At 38.5% G+C, this 20,286-nt stretch overlaps 1 protein-coding gene across 11 annotated transcripts in view; it reads left to right on the top strand.

Moving 5' to 3' along the window:
* LOC140464494 (ankyrin repeat and fibronectin type-III domain-containing protein 1-like) overlaps positions 1-18,809 on the top strand; it is a 924,898-nt gene extending 906,089 nt beyond the window's left edge. For all 11 annotated transcript variants that reach the window (XM_072559619.1, XM_072559620.1, XM_072559618.1 and 8 more), the window contains 4 exons: positions 4,358-4,524; positions 5,864-6,074; positions 6,903-7,570; positions 11,412-18,809. In XM_072559619.1, the coding sequence (XP_072415720.1) occupies positions 4,358-4,524; positions 5,864-6,074; positions 6,903-7,570; positions 11,412-11,699 (1,334 nt within the window). In that variant the 3' untranslated portion in view covers positions 11,700-18,809. The remainder of the gene's footprint in view (positions 1-4,357; positions 4,525-5,863; positions 6,075-6,902; positions 7,571-11,411) is intronic.
* Positions 18,810-20,286: the final 1,477 nt, after the last annotated feature.

Here is a 20,286-nt window from a genome sequence, read left to right as displayed (position 1 = left end):
ATCTCCATTCTAATTGCTTTGCCATTCAGTAAGGTAGTGACCTAATATTGGTTAGTTTGCCAGCAATGGTCAATTTGTTTTATAGCAGTACACTTCAGTACTCTTCCCCATGGTAGGCTGATGGAGAAAGTGAAGTCACACGGGGTCCAGAGTGTACGAGCTAGATGGAATAGAGGACTGGCTGGGCAGCAGGAGACAGACAGTAGTAGTGGAAGGGAATTTCTCAAAAGGGAGAACTGTGACCAGTAGTTTTCCACAGGGATCTGTGTTGGGACCGCTGTTGTTTGTGAAATATACAAATGATCTGGAGGAAGGTATAGGTGGTCTGATTAGCAAATTTGCAGATGACACTAAGATTGGTGGAGTAGCAGATAGTGAAGGGGACTGTCAGAGAATGCAGCAGAATATAGATAGATTAGAGAGTTGGGCAGAGAAATGGCAGATGGAGCTCAATCCAGGAAAATGCAAGCTGATGCATTTTGGAAGATCCAGTTCAAATGCGAACTGTACGGTAAATAGAAAAGCCCTGGGGAAAATTGATGTACAGAGATGTGGTTGCTCAGGTCCATTGTGCCTTGAAGGTGGCAAAGAAGGTCAATAGAGTGGTCAAGAAAGCATATATGGCATGCTTTCCTTTATCGGACAGGGTATCGAGTACAAGAGTTAACAGGTCATGTTACAGTTGTACAGGATTTTGGTTTGGCCACATTTGAAATATTGCATACAGTTCTGGTTGCCACATTACCAAAAGGATGTGGATGCTTTGGAGAAGGTGCAGAGGAGGTTCACCAGGAATGGTATGGAGGATGCTAGTTATGAAGGGAGGTTGTGTTGATTAGGATTATTTTCATTAAAAAGATGAAGGTTGAGGGAGGACCTGATTGAGGTCTCCAAAATCACGAGAGGTAGAGACGGGGTGGATAGTAAGAAGCCTTTTCCCTGACTAGGGGACTCAATAACTAGAGGTCACGAATTCGAGGTGAGATGGGAAAAGTTTAAGGGAGATGCGTGGAAAGTCCTTTATGCAGAAGGTGGTAGGTGTCTGGAACACGTTGCCAGCGGAGGTGGTAGAGGCAGACACGACAGCGTCACTTAAGATGTATCTAGACAGATACATGATTGGGCAGGGAGCAGAGGGATACAGATCCTTAGACAATAGGGGACAGGTTTAGATAGAGGATCTGCATCAACGCATACTTGGAGGGGCAAAGGGCGTGTTCCTGTGCTGTAATTTTCTTTGTTCTTGAGTATGTGGGCTTTTCTCATGTTTTTGTTTGTAATATAGATTTTCATCCTTTTCAATTTCTATACTTTGACTGTATGTTATCCACATTTCTTCTTCAAACGCGCTCATTCAACGTGCCCTTTGCTGCATGTCCTGTTGGCAGTTTTAAATTGGCATTGTGCTCATCTTTCAGCTGCCATTTTGTGAACTCTCTTGCTGGAGTTTGGCTGTTGAGCTGCCCAGGCTGCCAGTTTCATGAAGACTTCTATTTCCGGTACTTTTCTTAAGTCAAGATTCCATTCCATCAATCGTTTCTTCTGGACTGCTTCACATCTTAAGCCACACACCAGTCCATTTCTCTAAGCATTATTTAAGTTGTCTCTGAAAGTTCACAAACTTCTGTGCTACTTAAAAATTGCTATGAACTGGAAGATAGATTCACCATCATGCTGGCTGAATTTCTGGGATCTGAACCTTTCAATGAACACAATGGTTTTGTAGAATTCCTACTATTTCTTCATCAGTTCAGAACCCAGCTTCTCTTGCTGCACCAAGCTCTTCAGGAAGTTAAAGGTTTTGTTCCCCAATAATACTCAGGAACGCAAGGACGAATGTGTCTGCTTCTACAAAATAATGGAATCTCTCTGGATAGAAGTTCCAGTTGTCTGTATTTCATGATTTAGTCCTATAGCACCAAAATTTCTATCTATTTTTTAGAAGAAATGAGAAAGGCCTTTGTAGCATGGTAGATTAGATTACATACAGTGTGGAAACAGGCCCTTTGGCCCAACAAGTCCACACCAACCCTCCGAAGAGTAACCCACCCAGACCCATTCCCCTACACCACAGGCAATTTAGCATGGCCAATTCACCTAACCTGCAGATCTTTAGAGTGTGGGAGGAAACCCACACAGAGAATGTGCAAACTCCACACAGACAGTTGCCTGAGGCAGGATTTGAACCCAGGTCTCTGGCGCTGTGAGGCAGCAGTGCTAGCCACTGTGCCACCTGTGGTGTACTATGAAAATCTTAGGCTTTGCTAACTTTACTACTTCTCATTTAAAACGAGGTATTTCTGAGTTCACCTGTTTTTCTTTGAGTGTATACCACTATCTCAAAACATTTGCCCTCATGTAAGGTACTTGTTACTTAATGTACCTTCAGGATGGAACATGAGGTGAGTTGTTCTGCACTGTTCACCTCTTCCTTGTGGTGAATTCCTTCACCTTGATGACCATCAGCCTTCCTGATGAAGGGCTTATGCCCAAAATGTCGATTCTCCTGCTCCTTGGATGCTGCCTGAACTGCCGTGCTTTTCCAGCACCACACCCTTGACTCTGATCTCCTGCATCTGCAGTCCTCACTTTCACCTCCCTGATGACTGTACTTACTTCAGTGCAGTAATGGTGTTTTTTGTTTTGTTTTCATCGATATACATCCAAGATCTGCAGTTTTTTTTCCCTGATAAATCAGTGGGTTTTTTTCCTAATAAAACCCTGTCGATCGCAAAGCAATATGAATTCTCATCATTTCAAGAAGTACCAGAAGACTGAAGTGTTTAATAACCACAGTTGCTATTTCAAGGAAGTGTTCACTCTGTAGACAGCAAGGTTAATCTAAGCTCTTTGCTGCCCAAAATGGCCAATGATGTAATGTGATTAGAATCTTAAAATGACAGTCACTATAGTTATCAAATACACACTGGTGAAACAGAGTTTCTGCTTGATTTATGATATCTGTGGGAGGGGCAACGAGTACATGTTCCAGGTTTGCACTGAGTAAAGTATTATCTGGGTAGTCGAACCTTCGTCACCAGAGATTCCTGGTGCTGAGGATTTATGGCACTCATCCAATAAGATTCAACACTCATGCATGTTAATTAATTCATAAGTGAAGTAATGAGCTGAAAAACATATGATTGTGCAAAAACACACATCTTGGCCCCAAAAGTGACAATCTTCAATGTGCTTAATGCTTTAGACTTCATAACAGATGATTCCATCGGAATATGGTTAGCTAAAAAAACTAGATTTGTGAAAGTTGGTTTATTGTTCTTGGACCAAAGGAGATTGAGGATGGATCTCTTGGCAGAGATGAAAAGATCATAGTAGCTTGAGAGAAGGTAGCTTAAAGAAAAGCTGTGTGCATTAGCTGAGGGTGCAAGGTCCTAGGGATGCTGATTTATAATGTTTTGGCAAGAGATACAAGAGGGATGTGAGGAAGAGCATTTTTTGTACACAGCAGTGTAATTTAACATTAACTCATCATCTATAAGATGGCAGAGCAGAAGCGAAGAAAGATTTTTTAAAAATAGCATTTGAGGAAAATAAACTTAAAGGACTATGGGAATAGAAAGAAGGAATGGAACTAACTGGATTGCTGTGCAGACAGTTTACATGGACTCATTGGATCAAATGGGCTATTTTGTGCTGCAATGGCTCTCTTATGGTAAAGGTTGAATTTATATGGCCACAATTTAAAATGTGTTTTTTTAACCTATTTTCAAAGCTAGCATCTATACTGATGAAGTGGTATTTCTCTAACAAGTTGCAGAGAAACATCTCTTTATTTTAGCAATGGACAAAGTTTAATTTCAACATTATAACACAGATGCCTAATGGCTGTCCATTTTATTGACACATACTGATATATTTTAATGTAATGTTCATTAAAAACACAGACATGTCCCCACAGGAATGGTATAGTAACATGTCACATATTCTTTTCAACATAGTAGCTTTAACAATGTTTTCTAATAACACTGAAACAGATCTCAGCAGAAATCTGGATAAATGACTTGTACACTGAAACATTAAGTTACTAATGTTATAATCCATAAATTATTTACAATTTTGTTTTGCTGGACTTTTCATATCAAATATTCTGTAATTTATTTTTAAAAGGTAAAACAGTTTGGCTCCAATTTGTTAAAATGGTGCGAACATCTGATAAGAAGTCTGAATGTAAACTTAAAAGATTGAGGTGTTGACACTCCTAGCTTTGTGTTTTGTACCATCTTTGAGTGTTACTGTATTGCATACAATCTATAGTATGGGTATTAATAAAGCTGTGTGTAAGGATATGAATAGATGAATATTTCAGCCCATAGACAATTTGTTATCTGTCTTTCAGTGCACTTCTCCACCTATGACAAAGCATTCATCAGCCAGTATTGCCAAGTCTCAGCGCTGCTGGAGTTAGATTTGCTGCTTTCCCAGCAGGCACTGAGGGAGGCATTTTCTGATTCTGAGGTAGTGGCAGCCAAACAGAGGCATCAGCAAATCCAGGACTTTATTCAGGTGAGCACATTCTAGACAATGGCCAGCATGTTGTATTGATAGAACAAAGTTGAATAGATCAGTTTTCGCATCCTTCATCAATCAGTCCATATTTAACTGAGGACAGACTGGGACCTCCTCTAATAAGTAGCTTTTGCTATCTTGTTAAAAGTGTTGTGGAGGTCCTGGTATTGGACTGGGGTGGACAGAGTCAGAAGTCACGTGACACCAGGTTATAGTCCAACAGATTTATTTGAAATCACAAGCTTTCGGAGTGCTGCTCCTTCATCAGGTGACGAAGGAGCAGCACTCTGAAAGTTTGTGATTTCAGATAAACCTGTTGGACTATAACCTGGTGTTGTGTGACTTTTGACTTTGTTGAAAGTGAACTGTGAACAACTCAAAGGCAATAGTTTAAAAGAACCTCCCAATATCATAATATCCAAAATAGTCCGTTCATAGATTGAACAATACAGTTTATTCAGAATCCACTAAATAAAACTGGTTTCTGCTCACACATTGGCTCATGCTGAGTGAGCTGTTTATTTACAAGCCAAACATTTCTAGGATGATGACATCACTTCAAAACTGTGCTCATTTAAAAAAAACCTTAGCTTATTAATGTTTGACAGTAGTAAATTTCAGAGGATAATAACACTCGAGAAATCCTAATATATTTTTGAAGCAAAGTTTTTATAAGTCTCAAGGGCACTGTACAGATAGTCCTAATGGCAGTGAGGAATAGATCAGAGGGGTGATCCAGAATATATCCTTAGTCTGAATCTGTTCCTAAAAATAACAGGCAAATTTTAGGTGTTGATGGTGAATGTGCTCTGTGACAGGAATATACAATGAGAATTTGGACAGCAAACTCAGACCAGACTGATGCAATGAAAGCTTATTCTGTCCTTTGGCTGGGTGAGTCTGACATAAATGAAATTGGACTCTCTCACTGCACGTCCAACACACAAACTGTCAATCATTTTGCATCAGTTGTCAGTTTGCTTCAGAAAGTCCATGGAATTTCTCTTCTCGGAAGTAAAAATGTGAGTTAGTGGTAGGCACACTTCTTAATTGAAGATCGGGTACATTGATAGAATGGTGTAGAGGGGCAATTACTCTGTATCTAGCTCATGCCATACTTGACAAAGATTATTTAATGCAAGCGCTGGGAACCTGAAATCAAAAGTATTCTATTCCACAGCATAAACATTGCTTAATTTAGTTGACAAATGTGATTAAATTTGTGAGTACTCGATTCCTGAATGCTTGTTGAGTGATGATGTGCAGTATAGCTTTCAGCTCTTTTCTGTTTGAAATATACTATTCTATCTGGTTATTAAGCTTTAATATTTTTCAGCAAATGGAGGAGATCTGGCGGGATATGCGCTGGATAATGGATGTTCTACAGTACGCAAGGTACAAACAGCCTCCTGGGGGCATTCGATTGACCTTGCTGATGGATTTTACCACAGATATAAAAAAGGACAATCTGCAATCTGTTTCAGCCGATTTAGATTACTTGCCCTCCCCAACGCCCTCCCCAGAGACTAATCGCAAACATCCCACTGGTAAGTTCAGTAAAATACAGTACCAGATACAAATAAACTCTGCCATTCATTAAAACATTGAATCTGATTTTTTAAATTCTGAAAGAGACCGTTTTGCTCTATTACTTTGCTCTATTGCTTAAATTAAAGCTCACTCACCCCATTTAGTCCATCCTATTTCACAGCCACAAGTCAGTGAAATTATGAAATTTCTTTGCACCAAATTCTTTCTTGGATCACTGACATAGGATCCATCTGTTTCGGCAGTCTGAAATATCTTATATCAATGGCTAATTTTTATGTGAAAAGCTGCACACTGAGTAGCAACAAATTACACTACATTTGGGACAACATCACTGAATATTTCTCATTGAACATTTGCATGTGTATTTTCCAAATGAGGGTCTAAATGAGGAAAAGGAAAAGGCTAGTTGGTGGTTTACTCCTCCATACTTAGGCCAACAGTTGTTCGCTAAATGCTTTGTTGAAATCAGCTAGTACAGCACAAGCCAGGTACCAAATTGTACTTATGCCATTTCCACTTTTCTGTTGATACCTAGCTTTTATCTTCCATTTCCTTTTCTATCCACAAGCTGTATGCTGTTTTCCCAAGATTTTGACCACTTTCCCTCTAATATGAGACTTAAACAACAGTCAAAATAAAACTGGATAAAAAGGTTTAATTTATAATTGTTAGTTCATCAAATGAGCTTCACTGCCCTAAGTATTATTCCTGTGCAATTAATGAAATCTGATTAAGAGCTGTACCACTCGCTCTTTAGTTAATTCAGTGCTCACAGTACCACAGGAACCACAGCAACTCTTAATGTATATGCTTTGCCCTTCCAGACTCACATGGGGTATCAGATGAGGAAGGTTCTTCAGAGGTATTTTTGGCCACTGACAGTGATTATGACTCCAGCAGAGCTCAGAGCCCTCGAGAGGTGGATCTCATCTGTTTATCAGCCCTTGACTGCAGCAAAAGATCTAGTCACAGTCTACATGATGGTGCTCCTGATGTTCTTCAAGCACATGAACTCAAATCCCAACAAGTAAGCAGCAGTCATGAGGACACAAGGCACACACCGCTTTATGATAGTGATTTTGTGCTTCCAAGCAGACAGCTAGAGCTTTTGCATATAACAGAAAAAAGACAAGCCTACTGTGTCAGAACAAGCAGCTTTGATATTCCAACGCAAACCTTCCATGTTCAAAGGAAGTGTTGGTCACGACCTGAATCCATGGATGAATGTTCAACAGAACAAAAATCCAGAGAATCAAGTATAAATGGACATAGGCCCTCTGTGTGCTTCAAATCAAACACCCCTCTTCATTCTGATGATAATTCACGATTGACAACTCATTCCAGATCCCAAGATTCTGCAGACTGGATTAATCCTCCTCAAGAATCCGTACAGAAAGAAGAACAAATCTATGAAGGGAATAAACCTCATTCTGTGAGTTTAAGAGTTTACCCCCAGTACAATACAGGATTGTCCAAGGAAATAAGTGTCAAGGTATGCTGGCTTTCAGTATTTGTTGCAAAATCTAATTAGGTTCAAAGACACTGTCCAATAAATGGACTCAATGGGCTGAATATTCTGACCATGTTATGGTAGGATTGGAAGCAGGGAAATTAAGTAGTAGTAGGAAGATGGTCTGCACACACCGCATTGGTGAACAGTTCCCTGTTCCTGTTGATAGGTAATTTTTATTAGATAGGCTAGAAATTGGACGAGCAGCCCGCTCCAAGAAAGCAGGTAGCCAATTCCATTAGTTAAAGACCCTAATAGAGGCATTGTACCACCTTGCCAAGATTTTGTCATCATGTGTAGAGACTTGCAATTCAGAGGCAGTTGGCCTGCCACAATGGGATCAAAGTTCCATTCCCTAAAGAAGAGGCCACAAGTATTGTAACAATATCTGGTTAAAAATGTAGGTTTGGTTGAGAGATAAGCGTAATAATTACAAAGGACTGAAACCTTTAAACATGAGGATTCATGGAAAATAAGGAGTTAACCAGGAATGGCTCCATAGTAAATTGCAGGAAAATTCAGGATTATTCACTTTGAAATTAGGAGGCTGGAAAGAGACATGGCACCATCACATCTCAACATGAAAACAAGATGTTAACTACAGCAGAAGTACTGGAACAATTAAAACCTGAAACATGCAACTGATAGGAGATGCCATTCAAAGATCCTTATCATGTTGAATACTATTAGACATCTGGATCAAACAGCACATCAAAAACAAACAGAAAAGTGAGCTCAGCTAGACAGAGAAATGAAATTTCCTTTTTAATAAATGTAAAGTTTATTTTAAGAAAATCTGATAGCTTTTTAAAAATCTTTATAGTTACAAAACCAGATTGATTATAATGACTAGATAAAAGCTCACTGCTTCAGAAAGTAAGGTTTACTGAATAATTAATGAATTATTTTAAATAATATATCACATGAAAATGTGATCAACCTATACAGAGTTAGGGCACACATCTGAAAAGTATGTGGGATGGGAACAATAATTTTACTTTCATTGAAGATCTCAGAAGTATTAGTAACTCTCAGATAATACTTCTCAAAAGATGCACTATTGGGAGAAGATACTTTACTCAAGGCTTTAAGGTAAATTTTTACAAGAAATGTTGGTATAATGGTATTCCTGGTTAGCCTTAAATAGGCTTGACTATTTATAAAAAGCATCAAATTAGATTCTATTAGATATGTTATTATATCTTTAATTTTCTTCTGGCACTGCAGTTTACTTATCCACTTAAAGTATACTGCTTGTTAATTTCTACTACTATAATTATAAAATTTAGTAAATGGTGTCAAGATTTTCTGTAACAACTGAAACAACATCTACTCTCTTATATATTGCTTCTTAACTGGCAAGTATATATTCTGAAGAGAGAAATCTCAGACCCTTAAAATATCTAGGATATTCATAGCATATTTGAAAGCAGGTAACATTCCCATATACTTTCTTCCCCTCTACAACAGTTATGTTAATCCTGCAGACCCAAGACTAAGCTTTTTTGGATTGACTACCTTGAACTCAGCAGGCAGAAATTATCAAGGAAATACTCCTGATCTACACTAGCTCTAAATAAGAGATAGAAGCTATAAAACGTTTCAGTTTAAACTAACAAAATTCTTATGGATCCTGACTTGCTTCAGCAGTGCTCACCTCTCCCAATGCGGCTCCCAAAGCCCTAGAGTTGCCATTCCCTGATTTTATTGGCAGCATCAAGAGCTTGCCCATGATTTTTATATGGACAGTGAACATTCAATTAGAAAAGCAACCTCCCAAACATATTGAATAGATCACAAAATTAGCAATTGTGGGTTTGACAGTCTCATTTCCTTCTGACCCAAATCCACTGCAGTGTTTCTAGAGATTAGAATTCATCAAACATTTTCAGGGCAATCTAACCTTCCATAAACTGGGGTAGTGCTCAAAGCCTGCAGAATAAAAGATATCATGTCCTTATTCAAAAAAAGGGTGTAAAGAAAAGCCCAGCAATTACTAACCAGTCAGTTTAAGTTAAGTGATGGAGAAACTTCTTGAAATAATTATTCAGAAAAGGATTATTAGTCATATTGAAAAACATGGGTTAATTAAGAAAATCATGTCTATCTAACTTGCCGATGTTTTCTGAAGCCCAGACAAAGTTGATGAGTGCAATATGGTTGATGTGGTGTAGTTGGATTTCCAAAAGGCATTCAATACAGAACCACAACAAATGTGAGAAAAGTTACAGTTCATGGAATAATAGGGACAGTAATAACATGGATACAAATTAACTAAGGGAGTAAATGAATATTTTCTACGTTGAAGAAAGGTTTGTAGCAAAGTTCCCGAGGGGTCAAAATTGGGACCTTTGCTTTTTGTCTATATACATATAAATTATCTAGATCTCAGTTTGCAGAGAACAATTCAAAATTAATGTGCAGTACAAGACTTGGGAGTGTTGAAGGGCAGTGCAGAACTTCAAAAGTATATACTCAAGTTGGTGGAATGGGCAAGATATGTAGAAGGCGATGTTCAGTGTGGAGAAGTTTGGGGTGATACATTTTTGGTACAAAGAACATGGAAAAGCAGTATAAACCAAAGGGTACTATTCTAATGTTTGCCGAAGCAGAGTGTGTGTGCATAAGACATTTAGAGATAGCTGTTAGGAAAGCAGGCAGTATTTTAGGCTTCTATAAACAGAGGCACAGAATGCAAGAGCAAGGAAATTATGTTGAACTTATACAAGACACAAGTTAGACGTCAGTTGATTTTTGAAAATAGTTCTGGGTGCTACATTTTAAAGATGTGAACTTATTGGGAAGTGTACAGAAATAGTTTATAAGAATGGTTCCAAGAATAAGAAACTTCAATTATGAGGACATATTGGAGGAGGAGAGAACCAAGAATAGATCTAATAGAAGTTTTCAAAATCATGTGAAGTCTGGACAGAGTGGATAGGAAGAAACTGCTCCTGCTCACAAGAACGAGAGGGCACAGGTTTAGTATTTTGCAAAGGGAGCAAGGCAAAATAATGAAATGTTTCTGGAATGCAATGCTGAGAATTCTGGTGGAGGCTGGTTCAGTTAAAGCATTCAAAATGATATCAGATGATTGTTTCCATTCAAATAATGTGCAGGAATTTGGCGAAATAGCAGGAAATTGGTGTTAAATCAACATTCTAAGAGCTGGTGCAGATGTAAAGGAGTATATGGCTTCTTTGTGCACCCTAACAATTTTGTGATTCTGGGTTAGATAGTGAGTAATACACCCTCTGCACTGTGTCCATCAAAGTATTTCAGACCAAAGCTGAAAAAAATGTTTATAAAGGACCAAACAGCAGACAATTATGGTAAATTGTTTTGTTGGTAAATTGTAATTGGGGTGATAATTTTTATTGAGATGGGAATATAGCTTTGGTGATTTGTGTGGGGAATGGAATGATGATTAGGATTGGAGTTATAATGGCAATTTAGCTACAGTCACTTCTCATCTGTAAACTACGCTCTATTAGCGCAATCGTGAATACATTATATAAAAAGTTAATGCTTAAAATACTCAGTTTGCCTTACAGCATTTATGGAGAGAGAAACAGAATTAACATTTCAGGTCAATGCACTTTCAGCGCTTACACTTGAAATGTTAATTCTGTTTCTCTCTTGACTGATGTTGCTGGACCTAAAGTTTTTTTGGCATTTTCCGTTTTTATTTCAGATTCCAAACATCCACAGGACTTCAGTTATGTAATTAAACTTTGCTTAAACATCTTTTTATTAAATGTATTTCTGATCAGCACCTCATTACTCTCTGTCCTGTTATTAATTGATGTTTCTCTGGTTCTAGCTTCATGTCACAGGCAGTACATCAGCACGAGAGATTGTTAAACTGGTGATAAGGGAAACAAATGAGACAGCAATGAAAATGAGTGGAGATAAAGATGCCCAGTTTTACAGAGATGATCAGCTAGATCACTTTGGCCTGGTATTATCCATGGACAACACAGAGAAATGGCTACATGATGACTTTCTGCCCCTTTCCCTACAGAATCCATGGACCAAGGGAAGATTATATGTTCGTATTAAAGAGTATTCTCCCCTATCATTGCAATATGGAAAAGCAACAGCTGTGTGAAATGTAGATGAGCTACATTATTGACAGATGAACACTTTTTTTCCTTTTGGAGAGCATTATGGTACCACAACAGGAACTCAAGACCAAAAGATTCAGCCTTGCTAACGGCTAGATAGGAATTTAATTCCTTGTCTTACCAAAGACAGAGCCTTTGTATCAAAATTAAAAGATGAATGGAGAGTAGCAAAGATTTTAGGATAAAAATCAGTCTAGGCTGTGGTGCAAAATGGGTGTTATTCTATCAGCCAATACACAGTGCCTGATGCTCACTTCCTTTACCACTCACTTTATACAGCACCTGAAATGAAACTTTACATTTTTGGTTCTACAATTTCCAGGTTTTGAGGACTGAGGAGAGTTTTTTGGAATGACTATGAACCTCTCTGGGGAAGGAGAAAACAGGAAAGAAAAGATTAATCATTATTTAACACTGATGCTCTGTGTAACTTCAGACTTTCAAAATACTTGCACATTAATCAATTGCCTGGAGTACTCTGAAACATGAATCATGAGACTATCCAGTGGAGTCACTGATCTTCCTGAAATTTCCAAACTTTGAAGCTGCTGTATGTTCTGCATTTTGTCACAATACGAAGCAGCCTTCCTCTTTTTGTTTACAAATCTATGGTTGTTGATTGCATCTAAGACCTAATAGCATGATATTATGTTCAGAAGGACCACTGAGTATCATATAAAATGTTATTTTGTGCTAATTATGGTCTATATGAAGACAATGGTGTTTTTTTCTTGGTGTGTGTGGCACAAATTTTTAAGTGTTTGAAATGGGATGGGCCTTTACCAATCAATACCAACTTTGTTTGCTGCTTACGTGGTTCACATTTAATGATGTCAGATTCTTTCAGCAGTTTGTTGCATTTCCATCTCTAGATTCCTGCATCCGTTTGTCAACAGGCCAAAGTGCACACTCCAGTGACATTATTTAATCTTACTTTCTCAAATAAATATTATTGTTAAATACATGGGCACATTTGTGCTAATGTGAAAGAAGAAAGAGCTGAAAAAACATATCCTGATTCAAAGTTACATCTTTGGCAATTTTTGAAAAACTCCTTACTGTCTTTGGTTTGGCATCTGTGTTTCTATGGCATGTCTTGGATCATCTTTCTGTTTGTTAAAAGGTTGCAAATATAGGCAGAATGTATTTGCAACATGAATTGAGCAAATCACTGGCATAGCCTGGCTTCATGCAAGTTTAAGAGCTATTAACCATTGCCCCTTACACATGGATGCACCTCTGAGTGATGAAAGGAATTGCTTTGAGTAAGAGCAGTTTAATTCAAAAATATTTTGTTGAAATTCCTTCATGGTCAGTACTTGATTTGATCCTATCACCCTGAAAAACTAGGTCAATGAACTATTTCTGGAAGGTATTTTTGCCATATAAAATTATGGAAATAAATGGATTTTGTTCAACTTCTGAAGTCATGCAGGACTTGAAATGGTAACTCTGTTTCTCTCTCCAGATGTTACGACACCAGTTAGGTTCTCCAACACTTGCTGCTTTTATTTCTAATCTCCAGCATCAGTAGCAGTTTGCTTTTATTTTACAGATTGTTGGAACATTTGACCAATCATTATTCAATTTACAGTTCACATATATTGTAGTTTTGTATAAAACATCCAGTAGCAGGTTACGTTAAAGAAAGCCACATTGGACACTGTAGCAAATTAAATCTTCAGTTAACATTGCTACCCCTCCATTCAGCAGCAGATTTGTAAATTGATAAACAGCAATAGGCTTAAAAAAGAAATGAGAATCCTCGCTTTCGTGGGACAACTCCTTCCATTCCCTTTCAAAATCTTTCTTAGCTTGTTGGAAGCAATTTTTGAAATCTCCAAGTGGAATTCACCAGCAAAACTTAAACCATAAGTTTCCCCTGTTAAATCCTGAAGAAACAGTTTTGTTTTTCCTGACTGAACAATGATACACCAGACTCTCCACCAGAGGACTGATCATCCTTGACCACTGCTACACAACCATCAACGATACCAACTGCTCCATACCCGTTTGCACTTTAGAAAATCAGATCACAACACTGTGTTCCTCCTGCCAGCTTACAAGCAGAAGTTGAAACATGAGGACCCTTCACAGCAAGTAGTGCAATGCTGGTCTGAGGTGTAAGAGTTTCTCTAGGGTTGCTTGGAATCGGTGAACTGCACCATATTCAAGAATTCAGCAGACAACCTAGACAAGTACATCATCACTATCATTAGCAAGTGTGTAGAGAACTGCGTGCCAAAGAGGTTAATCTGTGTGTTCCCCAACTAGAAACTTTGGATGAGCTAGGAAATCAACTGCCTACTGAAGACCAGGTGCGTGGCATTCAAGTTGGACGGCTCAGACCTATACAGGAAATTCAAATATGACTTCCTCAAAACCATTGGAGATGCCAAGATGCAGTACCGGACGAAGTTAGAGGCCCAAACTAACCACACAGACACCCGATGCCTATGACAAGGCCTCCACAACATATCAGGATACACAATGAAGCAGAACCAAATAACCGTCAAAAACACATCCCTCCCTTATGTGCTCAATGTTTTCTAAGCTCTGTTCAAGCAGAATGCTAGTGGCATAGTGTCACCTGCCCCAACCACCCTGAAAGCACTTATTGCCTCTGTCACTGCTGCAGATGTGAGATTGTTCTTCTTCAGAGTAAACTCGAGGAAAGCGACTGGACCAGACAAAATCTCTGGTGGTGCATTCAGATCCTATGCGGACCAGTTGGCAGAAGTATTTGCTCAAATCTTCAACCTCTCCTTGCTACAATCTAAAGTCCCCACCTGCTTCAATAAAACCACCATCATCTCAGTACCAAAGAAAACACATGCAAGTCTCAATGACTACTGCCCAGTGGCTTTGACTTCCATAATCATGAAGTGCTTCAAGAGGTTATTCGCGGCCCACATCGAATCTAGCCTCCCAACCTGCCTTGATCCTCTGCAATTTGCCTACCGGCAAAACAGATCCACAGCAGACACCATTTCCCTAGCCCTACACTCATCCCTGGAACATCTGGGAAACAAGCACATTTATGTCAGGTTCCTACTCATCAACTATACTTCTGCCTTCAACAGCATAATCCCAATCAAACTAATCTCAGAACTCTGAAACTTAGGTCTCAGCTCTGCTCTCTGCAACTGGATCCTCAGCTTCCTAACCCACAGACTGCAATCAGTGAAGATAGATAACAGCACCTTCTCCATGATAATCCTCAACACTGGAGCCCCGCAAGGATGTGTACTCAGCTCTCTATTGTAGTCCCTGTACATGCACAACTGTGTAACCAAATTCTATATGAACAACATCCATAAGTTGCTCATGACACCACCGTTGTAGGCTGGATATCAAACAATAATGGGTCAGAATACAGGAAAGAGGTAGAATGCTTGGTGTCATGATGCAATAACAACAACAATCTCTTTCTCAATGTTAGCAAAATAAAAGAACTGATTATTGACTTCAGGAAAAAGGAGGACATGCCCCCATCTACATCAACTGAGCTGAGGTAGACTGGGTCAAAAGCATCAAGTTTCTAGGAGTGACAATAACCAACAATCTGTCCTGGACCTCCCACATAGATGCAACAGTTAAGAAGGCACAACAGCCTTCTTCAAGAGGTGTAGAAAATTTGGCATGTCCATAATGATCCTTACCAATTTTACAAATGCACCATAGAAAGTACTCTCTCTGGATGTATAATGGCTTGGTGCAGTAATTGCTCTGCCCAGGACCATAAGAAACTACTGAAAGTTATATGCACAGCCCTGACCATCACGGAAGCCAAACATCCATCTATGGATTCCATTTACACTTCTTGTTGCCATGGAAAGGCTGCCAACGTCATCAAAGACCCTTCCTACCCCAATAATATTCTCTTTAAATGTCTTCCATCAGACGGAAGATATAGAAGCTTGAACATGCACCAACAGGTTCAAGAACAGCTTCTTCCCTTCTGTTATCAGACTTCTGAACAGACCTCTCTAATTTCAAATCTAATGTTGACCATGCTTTTGTGCACATCCTGTGCAGTCAAAACCATGTATGCCTCGTTCTGTCTAAGCACCTTATAATCTGTCTGTGCTTATTTACTATGATCAGCCTGTACTGATTGCAAAACAAAACTTTTCACTGTATTTAGGTACATGTGCCATCAATAAATCAAATCAAAGATAAACTTTGAGATCCTCCATAAATTCAGCCACTTATTCCAGTTGATGGGATTTTAGTAGCTCTATAATTGACATCAGCCTCCCTGGTAGGAAACTTTAAATGGAAGATGCTTCAGTCACATTTATATATTTGACCCATTAATTGACTACTGCTAGATTGTGTTTTTGATCCCGATACTTGCCATAATTTACTGTTTCCCAAGCTTCACTGTCTAGACTAACTATGGCTATGATCCTGAATGTCAAAATAGGTGTCGGTTAGCTCAATTCGTTAGATAGCCAGTTTATGATGTAGTGATACCAACAATGTGAGTTCAATTCCCACACTTGCTGAGGTTACCAGGAAGGACTCTCTTTTTCAACCTCTCCCCTTGCCTCAAGAGTGGTAACCCTGGTTAAACCACTATAAGTTACTCTGATAGCCCTACTGTGTATTAAGACCATGGTGTCTTGACTGTCAGTGATATCAGGAATGAAACAGATTCAGACCTTTTCAGTTTCCTTGGTTGATGTGGTTACTATTGCTGCACCTCACCTACGTAGTGTTTTTGAAAGCGAGCAGGTGATGGCAGCCGGTTGCATTCTATTTCTAAACAGAATCTTTCTGACTTGATTGTGAGAAACATGAAGAGAAGGGATCAGCATTCAATGTGAATCAAGCAATGAGAAAATATGGATAGGAGTGATTGACCATCCATCGTCCTTGCAGCTGAATCCTGTCTGCAAACCTCATCTTGTCCGTACCGACTATGGCCAGGATTTGTCATTGATAGATAGGAGCATTAACAGTAGCAGCCTGTTGCACTGATGGACATTGCTGGGCAGCCACCACCCCCACGGAAAGTGCAGAATGTCTAGCAGCTGTCCTGAGTGGTGTGGGGACAGCAGGTTTGTAAATGCTGGGAAAGCCTTGATGCTAATCCCTTGCACTTAATTTAGTTAGGCCTCCTAACATCTGAATTCAGCTCAATACTCCATTTAAAACTGAACAAGTGATTTATAAAGATTTATACTATGCTGCTTTTATACTTTTTGCTCCAACTAGTAAAGCCCAAAATACCAAATGATTTATTAACCACCTTTTCAAACTGCCTTGTCACCTTCATTGATTTACAGTAATTGTGCAGATATAGTTAAGGTATATTCCTGCTTCCCTTATAATTGTATCCTTTGTTTGTTAGTAAATATACCACTTCACATACGCATTAAATTTCACCAGTCTTTTGGAATTCATCAATATCTTCATAGTTTACAATTCGTCCAAATTTAGTGCCATTTGCTAATTTTGAAATTGCGCCTTGCCAAGTCTCAGCCTTTAATATAGTTCAAAAGGCAGTGGCTAGAGGCCGAACTCCTGGAACTAATCGTACTTCCATACAATTTATAATAGAAAACAATTCACAAGTTTCCTGTCACTCAGCCAATTTTGTATCCTAATTTTAACTGTCATAGAATCAGAGTGTTATATCCTTTGGTCCAACTCGTCCATTCCAACCAGGTATTCTAAATTGAACTAGTCCCATTTGCTTGTTTTTGGCCCATATCCCTCTAAAACTTTCCGAAAACTGTGTCTGTTCAAATATCTTTTAGATGTACTGGCCTCTACCACTTCCTCTGACAACTCATTCCATGCACCACCCTCTGTATGAAAAATGTCGCCCCTAAGATCCCTTTTAAATCTTTCCCCTTTCACTTCAAACCTATGCCCTCTCATTTTTGACTCCCCTACCCTTGGGAGAAAAGATCTTGGTTATACACCTTATCTATGCCCCTCATGATTTTATAAACGTTTATAAAGTCACCCCTCAGCCTCCGATGCTCCAGGAGGTCCCAGACTATCCAGCCTCTGCTTATAACTCAAATCCTCCAGTCCCAGCAACCTTCTTATAATTTTTTATGTACACTTTCCAGTTTAACAACATCTTTCCTGTGGCAGGGCAACTAGAACTATATGCAGTATTTTAAAAGTGGCCTCACTAAAGTCATGTACGGCCACAACATGACATCCCAACTCCTAGACTCAATGCTTTTAGTCTATGCAACTTAAACTTTGCTAAAATGTCTACTTTGTAGAATTTTGCTGAAGTCCCTCATAGGGAATCTACTTTTATAAGCAAATAAATCACATTTATCAACTCAAAAAAAACCTCAATCAAGTTACACAATAAATATTTCTCACTAAATTAGAGAACTTTTTGTAAAGTGGATGCATACACATTGAAAACAAACTGCAAACTCTGTTCATGCAGAATGCTTGAAACTAGGAAACAACTAATTTTGCTCCTATCAGTCTACACAGTACTAACTTCTTATTCTCTCCTTTTGCTGACAATAAACCTTCCTCTCATGAACAAAGGGGATCCAACGTTATTAGGGATGGCTAATATGGGATGCTGACTGAATCAATGATACCCACACCCCACAAATGACTAAAAATAAATTGATTTGAAACAGAGAGGCTTCAGAAAAGTATTTAAGGCTTGTTCAGAGGGGGCAAAGCCATAGGATGGAAAGAACACAGGACCATAAAACTTACTAAAATCAGCAGCTGATAAAAATTGAACAAATCTGCTTTAGAATATGATTTTTCAAAAGACCTTTATACATGGCAGTATTTAGTTTTAAAGGAGAGCATTTGTGAGCACAAATAGTCTTGTATTACAAATACACCAAAAGAATTAATGGTTTTATTCCATGTTGGGCATGCATGAAATTCTAAGCTCTCTTTGTTATATGTAGAAAAATTATAGCACAATATCAAATTTTCAACATTGAAATTTAATAATTGTTCCTCTCTGACCATATTTTGATGACTGGCTTTATTTGTTGTTGTTAATTTGTTACATTAAATGCGACAGTGTGAGGCGTGTGTGAAATGCTGTGTTACAATTCAACTCTCAGTACCTTAAGCTGATTAAAAACTATTTCTGTAAGACCAAGAGTTTGTCTTATTCTTCCAGAGTAGATTGATTCCAGTAGACATACTAAAGAAAATTAGTATCCCTGGAAAAAAAGACGCATTCTGTCAAAGCTTTTCATTTGCACTCATCAGGACAATTCTCAAGAATGTCAGTTTAAGAGGAAACTAAGATTTAAACAAGTTGTAAACTGTACTTGAGCCAGAGATGAACCCATAACCTCTGGCGTCGCAATCGGATGTACTACGCTACTCCATAGGGAACTGAAAACTAAGATTTATTCTGCAAGAGGAAAGTGTTGATTGGCAGAGGCATGTAATGAAGAATGCACCAGTTAATGATGATTGATATTTAACTGCCAGTTTTTTTGTTTAAATTTTAAATGAGGCAGATTGACTTTGATTGGTTGAGATATTTCCCTGAGAAATGTATCATTGAATTCTGTCTCTGTTTTGTTGAGTTGTAATGAATATGCGCATGTTCTGTAAAGCATAGGGCCCTATGTATTGATCTGTCTGATGTCCAGTACACACAAGTGTGCCACAGTGCAAGCCCAATTGATAATTCTAAATTGGTTGTCAGCATAATCCTTTGCATACTCAGGATTATTCAACAGATGCTTCTGATTGTAGAATTGGATCAAACGTTGGACATTGTGCTATGAGTTTTGTAAGAATGGGCTGATTGGCTATTTGCAAAGACATTGATCATAGCCAAAAAAGTTGCCATTTTCCAGTTTTTGACAGAAATGCCCTATTTATCTGGCATCACATTAGCACTGAAATTCATATACTACATTACTCATTTAAATGATGAATATCTTTTTGGCTTGGCAGCAGCATGTTAATGGTGCACTCCATGTACATGAAACATGAAACAGATTCGCCTGTTGCTCAAACCACTCAGATAACTTGCAAAACTAAAGGTAGACTGGGTTCTTTTCAGGATCAAAATTGATATCCTTAAAGCTGTTCATGAAATTGTTTCTTCCTGCATATTGCATCATCTGATCAATATGGCTAATATCTCTCAGGATGTTTTTTATGCATGCTATTTCAACATCAAGGTTGCAGAGTCAACACATGGCTCAGGCCCTATGTACAAGGTTGCCAATAATGCCAACTAATACAGTAGCTCCTGTTTAGTCTTTTTTTTCCAAGAGGAATATATTTCACATGTTTCTCTAAACACTGTTTTCAATGTTCCTATTATTGCTTTACACGGTTGCTTAACAATATTGTTGCCCATTTTATTTTCCTAAGTTCTATTCATGATCCCTCTAAAAGTAGCTTTTCTCCAAACAGTTAACTTGGTTTTCATCATGTCCTTCTTTATCAGCCCTTTAAAGCATTTCATGTTATGCTCGCTATTGCCTGGATGTTCCAGCGCATTCTGTGCTCTTATCTGTTCTAGTTCATTTCCCATTATCAGATTCAATTGTGAATCTTCCCTTATAGGGCTTTTTACAATAATAG

The sequence above is a fragment of the Chiloscyllium punctatum genome, chromosome 40, assembly GCF_047496795.1.
Source record: "Chiloscyllium punctatum isolate Juve2018m chromosome 40, sChiPun1.3, whole genome shotgun sequence".
Classification (NCBI taxonomy): domain Eukaryota; kingdom Metazoa; phylum Chordata; class Chondrichthyes; order Orectolobiformes; family Hemiscylliidae; genus Chiloscyllium; species Chiloscyllium punctatum.
Note: the sequence above shows the minus strand (reverse complement) of the source record. Positions and strands in the feature narration are given on the sequence as shown.